Source organism: Leptodactylus fuscus, unplaced genomic scaffold (genome assembly GCF_031893055.1).
Source record: "Leptodactylus fuscus isolate aLepFus1 unplaced genomic scaffold, aLepFus1.hap2 HAP2_SCAFFOLD_208, whole genome shotgun sequence".
NCBI lineage: Eukaryota > Metazoa > Chordata > Amphibia > Anura > Leptodactylidae > Leptodactylus > Leptodactylus fuscus.
Window position 1 is genome coordinate 26,822 of NW_027440231.1, and position 10,767 is coordinate 37,588.

Sequence of the window (10,767 nt, forward strand, 5' to 3'; positions counted from 1 at the left end):
GGGGCCCCTAGATCCCCCTCCCCATCATCTGACCCCCACATCACCAGGTAAGAGGAGAGATGGTAGAGAGCAGTATGGAGGGGCCCCTAGATCCCCCCCCCATCATCTGACCCCACATCACCAGGTAAGAGGAGAGATGGTAGAGAGCAGTATGGAGGGGCCCCTAGATCCCCCTCCCCCCCCATCATCTGACCCCCACATCACCAGGTAAGAGGAGAGATGGTAGAGAGCAGTATGGAGGGGCCCCTAGATCCCCCCCCCATCATCTGACCCCCACATCACCAGGTAAGAGGAGAGATGGTAGAGAGCAGTATGGAGGGGCCCCTAGATCCCCCCTCCCCCCATCATCTGACCCCCACATCACTAGATAGGTTACTGTCACCAGAACCAGCATATCACCCAGCTCAGGGTCTCCTGAGTCATTTTGGGTCTTGCTGGCACGTTCCTTTTAAGACCTCACTCTATAACCTATTGAGTCCCTGGGTCTGGTATACATGTATCCGTGCGCTTCTTATTGGGTCTAATGGATCAGTAACAGATTATACAGAATCGGAAGTAAAAATCGATGTTATTTGTATTTTCCAGGACGACTTCCTGACCCGAAGAAAACCTCAAAAAATGTCACCCAAGTTTCATGTGATGGTGGAAAGTTAAAGAACATCCCTGATTATGGGCTCCCCAACGTAGCACAATCCTCATTGACTCAGGTTATGGGGGAACCAGCCTTTTGTAATGAAGGAAACCTCCTAGACCCAGAGCTCCAGACACTCCCAGATCATGGACAACCACACAAACCTCCCCAGGCTAAGGAGGAACCAATCTCATGTCAAAGGCGAACCCTCATAGACTCCAATATTTATACACCCTCTGAGGGGAACACACAGTATCCGTCTACAAACAGGGTGGAGACACCAATCTCATGTGATGAAGAAACCCTTCCAGACCCTGATATTTATACACCCTCTCATCTTACACATCCTGATCCATCTTCTTATGTCGAGGAGGAACAAGTCTCATGTGATGAAGATCTGACAAAACCCAATCGATATTCTCCCTCAGACCACTTACTGCATCCACTGCCTAATGTTAAGGAGGAATCCATCTCATGTGATGAAGAAACCCTTCCAGACCCTGATATTTACACCCCCTTAGATCTTGTGCATGGTCCATCATCGCCTTATATTAAGGAGGAACCAGTCTCAGGTGATGAAGATCTCACAGAACCCCGGAGATATGCACCCTCAGATCTTTTGCATTGCCCATCAGCTAATATCAAGGAGGAACCAATCTCGTGGGATGAAGAAACCCTTCAAGACCCTGATCTTTATATACCCTCAGATCCTATACCACATGGTCCATCATCTCCTTATATTAAGGAGGAACCAGTCTCATATGATGAAGATCTTACAGAACCCCGGAGAAATACACCCTCAGACCATTTACAGTATCTGTTGCCTTATGTTAAGGAGGAACCAGTCTCATATGATGATGATGAAGATATCCCAAAACCCAAGAGAGCTGCACCTTGTGATGGCCCCACCGGGTCTACGTCCTCCACTCACACACTGGAACATCAATATGCTTGTATGAAGAAGGAGCCTGACTCCGATAATGAAGGAAACATTGCCTGTCCTGGTCCTTATACATCCAAAGATTACCCACAACATCCATCTGCTCAAGTTAAAGAGGAACCAACCTGGTATGATGGTGGAAGCCTCACATGTCCCAGCAGTTATATTCCCATACATCACACGCAACAATTTCAAACGTCACATATTAAGGAGGAGTTGGAACCATGTGAAGTAAGAAACTTCCCAGATGCCAAAAGTTCTCATAGAAAATATCAATTCACACATATTAAAGGGGATGCGTCTTCGTTTCAGTGCAACACCAAATCTCCTTTCTCCCAGACACATCAGGACCCAACCACTAGTCAGGCGGGATACGTTAAAAAAGAGACTGATCCATCTGGCACTGCCGACCATACAAAGAACTTTCCACCTAAGGGGGAATCCTCCCTACAACATCCATCCAAAGAGAGTTCCTCCTCGCCCATGAAGGTCATCGTCCTGGCTCACTTAGTTGACGTAGATGGCGCTAAATCAGTTAACGCAACCACCAAACTGCAGAGCCATCTTAAGGATCCACGGTTGTTCAGAAGTCGCCCTAGTTCTCAGAAGATGCACGAAACTGGGGCGACCTTTGGTGACATTTCTAATCTTACAAAATACTTAAGGACTCACTCAAAAAAGAAAACGCCCCAATGTCCAGAATGTGGACAGTATTTTCTGAGGAAGGTTCATCTCGAAGCGCACCTAAGTTTGCATGCGAAACAGAGGACACTTCAATGTTCGGACTGCAACAAATATTTTTCGGACAATGTCCTGCTATTGGATCGTAAGAAACCCCCCGGAGAAACCAAAGACCAGTGTCCTGACTGTCGGAACCATAAAGAGGAGAATCCCCCGAGCCATGAAAAAAATCACAAAGTAGAAAAACCATTCCAGTGCCCCGAATGCGGCAAATGCTTCGAGGTCTACAATGAACTCTTCGTCCATAAAAAGACCCACATGGAAGACTCTGAGTTCTGAGAGAACCGTCAAGTCTAAGCCACACGTTTCATGGTGGCTGGGGGGGAGACCTAAAATAAGGGCAGGACCCAAGGGCGCTGCCCAAACCCCATAGCTTAGGGCTAAATGCTTGTTTGGCCGACAACTATTTTCCGACCCCCTCATGTTTTATTTGGCCAAGTATATACAGAGGGGAAAACGTATTTAGTCAGTGACCAATTGTACAAGTTCTCGTACTTACAAAGATGAGGTCGGCCTGTAAGTTACCTCAACTTCGAGAGACAAAATGGGAAAACCAATCCAGAAAATCCCATTGTCTGATCTGGAAAAAATGTATTGGCCAATTGGTGGGAAATAAGTATTTGGTGACCTCCAAACAGGCGCGATGTCTGTCAGCCCTGTAAGTTCTTCTGTAAGGGGCTCCCCCGACCTCCCCTCCTTACCTGTAGTGATGGCTCCTATGTATAACAGACTGTCCACAATAAAAAAATGAATCCAGCAAGGGCCGTAGTGCGAATGTAAAAACTCCTTCTGTATTGTTCCAATCTTCTTATAAGAGGCAATGGTACTCCCAAATTTTAGGCTGACGCGTTTCGGATTTCTTCCTTTCTCAAAAGTCGAGATCTCCCCAGTACTTGTACCGCCCCAAATTTGTAATACCTGTATCAAATTGACATGGCTCCTAAATGAACTGGAATATGTTGTAACCAATGCTAGAACCTGGTGAGGGCTCACAAGCAATGAGGAGATCTCGAGCGTAGAAGGTTACAAAAACATCAACACCATAAAAATATAGAAAAACATTCATCAAAAAGTCTCCATGGAGAAAAGATCCGAAAATCTTACAAAAAGCAGCATCGGTGATACATGAGCAGTAAATGTACAGACAGATGCCATACTGTGGCACAATGGAGTCCTCAGGCAGATCAGCCCTTGTCACCAGTCCAATCCATTGCATGTCTAGATTTATAGCATTGCCCCGCTGAATCTTCTCAGTACCGTGCCCGCATCAAAGATGGATGCTGCGGGTTATTCTAGGATGGTAAAACCCAAGTCCAGGGGGGGATTGAAAACGTCCCGAGGTCCTAGGTATACAAAAGGGAACCGTTATTTAAGAGATTACGTCAGGCATGAGTCCCTCACAGGTCGTCTTATAGAATTCTTCATAGATTGAGACACCTATGCCAAACATGGAACGAGCAGAGAAGTGTATCCGGAAAGAATCCAAAGATTATGGGATGGTTGAGGTTCTAAAATCATTTCATGCATTGTCGATATCTACGACATCAGTTCTGCTATTCATTCCCTTGGGGAAACGGGTCCAAGGTCCAATACACTTCTCTAAGTCGTAGCTGATGTTCCCGGTTACCTGCTCTTGTAGGTCGTTTAACCTGTTCAATGCCTACAAACCTTAAGCTGGAAATATTTCCAGCATGAACGTCCTTAAAATGTCTCGATACCCCCGTGTTCTGCAAACTATTTTCATTTCTTATACTTTGTACGTGCTCCGGAACACGGATCTTAAAGGGGCTCTAATAGTGCGGCCTACATGAGATCATAGAAACTACGTGATTGCTCATACAACTGATAAAGCTTTTCATTTTATACTGTCCATTTGAATCTGTACTTGCAAAATCTGTTCTATTTCCTGTTAGAACCTACACTGAGTAAGAACCTACTACTGTGTAAGAACCTACTACTGTGTAAGAACCTACTACTGTGTAAGAACCTACTACTGTATAAGAACCTACACTGAGTAAGAACCTACTACTGTGTAAGAACCTACAGTGTGTAAGAACCTACGCTGTGTAAGAACCTACAGTGTGTAAGAACCTACGCTGTGTAAGAACCTACTACTGTGTAAGACCCTACGCTGTGTAAGAACCTACAGTGTGTAAGAACCTACAGTGTGTAAGAACCTACAGTGTGTAAGAACCTACACTGAGTAAGAACCTACTACTGTGTAAGAACCTACGCTGTGTAAGAACCTACAGTGTGTAAGAACCTACAGTGTGTAAGAACCTACAGTGTGTAAGAACCTACAGTGTGTAAGAACCTACACTGAGTAAGAACCTACTACTGTGTAAGAACCTACAGTGTGTAAGAACCTACAGTGTGTAAGAACCTACAGTGTGTAAGAACCTACGCTGTGTAAGAACCTACTACTATGTAAGAACCTACGCTGAGTAAGAACCTACACTGAGTAAGAACCTACACTGAGTAAGAACCTACACTGAGTAAGAACCTACGCTGTGTAAGAACCTACTACTGTGTAAGACCCTACAGTGTGTAAGAACCTACGCTGTGTAAGAACCTACAGTGTGTAAGAACCTACGCTGTGTAAGAACCTACTACTGAGTAAGAACCTACTACTGAGTAAGAACCTACTACTGTGTAAGAACCTATGCTGTGTAAGAACCTACTACTGTGTAAGAACCTACGCTGTGTAAGAACCTACAGTGTGTAAGAACCTACAGTGTGTAAGAAGCTACGCTGTGTAAGAACCTACTACTATGTAAGAACCTACAGTGTGTAAGAACCTACAGTGTGTAAGAACCTACAGTGTGTAAGAACCTACAGTGTGTAAGAACCTACAGTGTGTAAGAACCTACAGTGTGTAAGAACCTACTACTGTGTAAGAACCTACTACTGGTGTAAGAACCTACAGTGTGTAAGAACCTACAGTGTGTAAGAACCTACTACTGTGTAAGAACCTACTACTATGTAAGAACCTACGCTGTGTAAGAACCTACAGTGTGTAAGAACCTACGCTGTGTAAGAACCTACTACTGTGTAAGAACCTACGCTGTGTAAGAACCTACTACTGTGTAAGACCCTACAGTGTGTAAGACCCTACAGTGTGTAAGAACCTACTACTGTGTAAGAACCTACAGTGTGTAAGAACCTATTACTGTGTAAGAACCTACACTGAGTAAGAACCTATTACTGTGTAAGAACCTACACTGAGTAAGAACCTACACTGAGTAAGAACCTACAGTGTGTAAGAACCTACGCTGAGAAAGAAGCTACTACTGTGTAAGAACCTACTACTGTGTAAGAACCTACTACTGTGTAAGAACCTACTACTGTGTAAGAACCTACTACTGTGTAAGAACCTACGCTGTGTAAGAACCTACAGTGTGTAAGAACCTACAGTGTGTAAGAAGCTACGCTGTGTAAGAACCTACTACTATGTAAGAACCTACAGTGTGTAAGAACCTACAGTGTGTAAGAACCTACACTGAGTAAGAACCTACTACTGTGTAAGAACCTACAGTGTGTAAGAACCTACAGTGTGCAAGAACCTACGCTGTGTAAGAACCTACTACTATGTAAGAACCTACGCTGTGTAAGAACCTACTACTGTGTAAGAACCTACGCTGTGTAAGAACCTACAGTGTGTAAGAACCTACAGTGTGTAAGAACCTACAGTGTGTAAGAACCTACAGTGTGTAAGAACCTACAGTGTGTAAGAACCTACAGTGTGTAAGAAGCTACAGTGTGTAAGAACCTACAGTGTGTAAGAAGCTACGCTGTGTAAGAACCTACTACTGTGTAAGAACCTACGCTGTGTAAGAACCTACGCTGTGTAAGAACCTACAGTGTGTAAGAACCTACAGTGTGTAAGAACCTACACTGAGTAAGAACCTACGCTGTGTAAGAACCTACAGTGTGTAAGAACCTACGCTGTGTAAGAACCTACTACTATGTAAGAACCTACGCTGTGTAAGAACCTACTACTGTGTAAGAACCTACAGTGTGTAAGAACCTACTACTGTGTAAGAACCTACAGTGTGTAAGAACCTACTACTGTGTAAGAACCTACAGTGTGTAAGAACCTATTATAGTGTAAGAACCTACACTGAGTAAGAACCTACTACTGTGTAAGAACCTATTACTGTGTAAGAACCTACGCTGTGTAAGAACCTACGCTTTGTTAGAACCTACATTGTGTAAGAACCTACGCTGTGTAAGAACCTACAGTGTGTAAGAACCTACTACTGTGTAAGACCCTACAGTGTGTAAGAACCTACTACTGTGTAAGAACCTACAGTGTGTAAGAACCTACTACTGTGTAAGAACCTACAGTGTGTAAGAACCTATTATAGTGTAAGAACCTACACTGAGTAAGAACCTACAGTGTGTAAGAACCTACAGTGTGTAAGAACCTACACTGAGTAAGAACCTACAGTGTGTAAGAACCTACAGTGTGTAAGAACCTACGCTGTGTAAGAACCTACTACTGTGTAAGAACCTACTACTGTGTAAGAACCTACGTTGTGTTAGAACCTGCTACTGTGTTAGAACCTACGCTGTGTAAGAACCTACAGTGTGTAAGAACCTACTACTGTGTAAGAACCTACAGTGTGTAAGAACCTACGTTGTGTTAGAACCTGCTACTGTGTAAGAACCTACAGTGTGTAAGAACCTACGTTGTGTAAGAACCTACTACTGTGTAAGAACCTACGCTGTGTAACCATGTACCTAAAGTCTTCTTGTTGTCCTCCCTGGGTGATCTAGAATTACTCAGAGTTTTTCCTCTTTTGGAAATGAAGTTGCGTCCTTTCATAATTATTTCTTCTAGAGCGCGGTCCTGATTCACAATAGGAAGATGCTTTTAATAATCCCGATCATTTTTTTCCTATTCCAGACTGTATCGGGTGGAGATGCTGCAGTTCCTTCTTTCTTCTGTTCTTTCTTATTTCATCCACATTCTACTCTTATTCGCAGCAATGTTGTAGGTTCTCCTATTGGTCCACCCGCGGATCGCCTCTCTGATTCATCCTCTGGGACTATTAAAGCTTCTCTCTCGTAGGAATCTCGTCTTCTACAAGTTCTTTTCATCCTCAAAAATTCCCCCACGGGCAAAGAATTTTTAGTATGCTTAGGGTCAGTGGCGTAACTAGGAATGGCGGGGCCCCGTGGTGAACTTTTGACATGGGGGGCCCCCCCTTCATGACCGACACCGAAGACCTTGACCAACCCCCCCCCCCCCCCTGCTGCATTACTGCGTGCTCTATTATGCCCCATAGTGGCCCCTGCACACAGTATTATGCCCCATAGTGGCCCCTGCACACAGTATTATGTCCCATAGTGGCCCCTGCACACAGTAATATCCCCCATAGTGGCCCCTGCACACAGTATTATGTCCCATAGTGGCCCCTGCACACAGTATTATGTCCCATAGTGGCCCTGCACACAGTATTATGCCCCATAGTGGCCCCTGCACACAGTATTATGTCCCATAGTGGCCCCTGCACACAGTATTATGCCCATAGTGGCCCCTGCACACAGTATTATGTCCCATAGTGGCCCCTGCACACAGTATTATGTCCCATAGTGGCCCCCGCACACAGTATTATCCCCCATAGTGGCCCCTGCACACAGTAATATGTCCCATAGTGGCCCCTGCACACAGTATTATGTCCCATAGTGGCCCCTGCACACAGTAATATCCCCCATAGTGGCCCCTGCACACAGTATTATGTCCCATAGTGGCCCCTGCACACAGTATTATCCCCATAGTGGCCCCTGCACACAGTATTATCCCCCATAGTGGCCCCTACACACAGTATTATGTCCCATAGTGGCCCCTGCACACAGTATTATGCCCCATAGTGGCCCCTGCACACAGTATTATGTCCCATAGTGTCCCCTGCACTCAGTATTATGCCCCATAGTGGCCCCTGCACACAGTATTATGCCCCATAGTGGCCCCTGCACACAGTATTATGTCCCATAGTGGCCCCTGCACACAGTAATATCCCCCATAGTGGCCCCTGCACACAGTATTATGTCCCATAGTGGCCCCTGCACACAGTATTATCCCCCATAGTGGCCCCTGCACACAGTATTATCCCCCATAGTGGCCCCTACACACAGTATTATGTCCCATAGTGGCCCCTGCACACAGTATTATGCCCCATAGTGGCCCCTGCACACAGTATTATGTCCCATAGTGTCCCCTGCACTCAGTATTATGCCCCATAGTGGCCCCTGCACACAGTATTATGTCCCATAGTGGCCCCTGCACACAGTATTATCCCCATAGTGGCCCCTGCACACAGTATTATGCCCCATAGTGGCCCCTGCACACAGTATTATGTCCCATAGTGGCCCCTGCACACAGTATTATGCCCCATAGTGGCCCCTGCACACAGTATTATGCCCCATAGTGGCCCCTGCACACAGTATTATGTCCCATAGTGGCCCCCGCACACAGTATTATGTCCCATAGTGGCCCCCGCACACAGTATTATCCCCCATAGTGGCCCCCGCACACAGTAATATGTCCCATAGTGGCCCCTGCACACAGTATTATGTCCCATAGTGGCCCCTGCACACAGTAATATCCCCATAGTGGCCCCTGCACACAGTATTATGTCCCATAGTGACCCCTGCACACAGTATTATCCCCCATAGTGGCCCCTGCACACAGTATTATGTCCCATAGTGGCCCCTGCACACAGTATTATGTCCCATAGTGACCCCTGCACACAGTATTATCCCCCATAGTGGTCCCTGCACACAGTAGTATGTCCCATAGTGGCCCCTGTACACAGTATTATGTCCCATAGTGGCCCCTGCACACAGTATTATGTCCCATAGTGGCCCCTGCACACAGTATTATGTCCCATAGTGTCCCCTGCACACAGTATTATGTCCCATAGTGGCCCCTGCACACAGTATTATCCCCCATAGTGGCCCCTGCACACAGTATTATGTCCCATAGTGGCCCCTGCACACAGTATTATGTCCCATAGTGACCCCTGCACACAGTATTATCCCCCATAGTGACCCCTGCACACAGTATTATCCCCCATAGTGGTCCCTGCACACAGTAGTATGTCCCATAGTGGCCCCTGCACACAGTATTATGTCCCATAGTGGCCCCTGCACACAGTATTATGTCCCATAGTGGCCCCTGCACACAGTATTATGTCCCATAGTGTCCCCTGCACACAGTATTATGTCCCATAGTGGCCCCTGCACACAGTATTATGTCCCATAGTGTCCCCTGCACACAGTATTATCCCCCATAGTGACCCCTGCACACAGTATTATCCCCCATAGTGGCCCCTGCACACAGTATTATGTCCCATAGTGGCCCCTGCACACAGTATTATGCCCCATAGTGGCCCCTGCACACAGTATTATGTCCCATAGTGGCCCCTACACACAGTATTATCCCCCATAGTGTCCCCTAGACACAGTATTATGTCCCATAGTGACCCCTGCACACAGTATTATCCCCCATAGTGGCCCCTGCACACAGTATTATCCCCCATAGTGGCCCCTGCACTCAGTATTATGTCCCATAGTGGCCCCTGCACACAGTATTATGCCCCATAGTGACCCCTGCACACAGTATTATGTCCCATAGTGACCCCTACACACAGTATTATGTCCCATAGTGTCCCCTGCACACAGTATTATGTCCCATAGTGGCCCCTGCACACAGTATTATGTCCCATAGTGGCCCCTGCACACAGTATTATGCCCCATAGTGACCCCTGCACACAGTATTATGCCCCATAGTGACCCCTGCACACAGTATTATGTCCATAGTGACCCCTACACACAGTATTATGTCCCATAGTGACCCCTGCACACAGTATTATCCCCCATAGTGGCCCCTGCACACAGTATTATCCCCCATAGTGGCCCCTGCACACAATATAATGTCCCATAGTGACCCCTACACACAGTATTATGTCCCATAGTGACCCCTGCACACAGTATTATGTCCCATAGTGACCCCTACACACAGTATTATGTCCCATAGTGACCCCTGCACACAGTATTATGTCCCATAGTGGTCCCTGCACACAGTATTATGTCCCATAGTGGCCCCTGCACACAGTATTATGTCCCATAGTGGCCCCTGCACACAGTATTATGTCCCATAGTGACCCCTGCACACAGTATTATCCCCCATAGTGGCCTCTGCACACAGTATTATGTCCCATAGTGGCCCCTGCACACAGTATTATGTCCCATAGTGGCCCCTGCACACAGTATTATCCCCCATAGTGGCCCCTGCACACAGTATTATGTCCCATAGTGGCCCCTGCACACAGTATTATGTCCCATAGTGGCCCCTGCACACAGTATTATGTCCCATAGTGGCCCCTGCACACAGTATTATGCCCCATAGTGACCCCTGCACACAGTATTATGTCCCATAGTGGCCCCT

At 46.4% G+C, this 10,767-nt stretch overlaps 1 protein-coding gene across 1 annotated transcript in view; it reads left to right on the plus strand.

The window, feature by feature from the left end:
* LOC142187368 (uncharacterized) overlaps positions 1-3,055 on the plus strand; it is a 28,746-nt gene extending 25,691 nt beyond the window's left edge. The window contains exon 4 of the mRNA XM_075261572.1: positions 586-3,055. Within this exon, the coding sequence (XP_075117673.1) occupies positions 586-2,591 (2,006 nt within the window). The 3' untranslated portion in view covers positions 2,592-3,055. The remainder of the gene's footprint in view (positions 1-585) is intronic.
* The last annotated feature ends 7,712 nt before the right edge of the window (positions 3,056-10,767 follow it).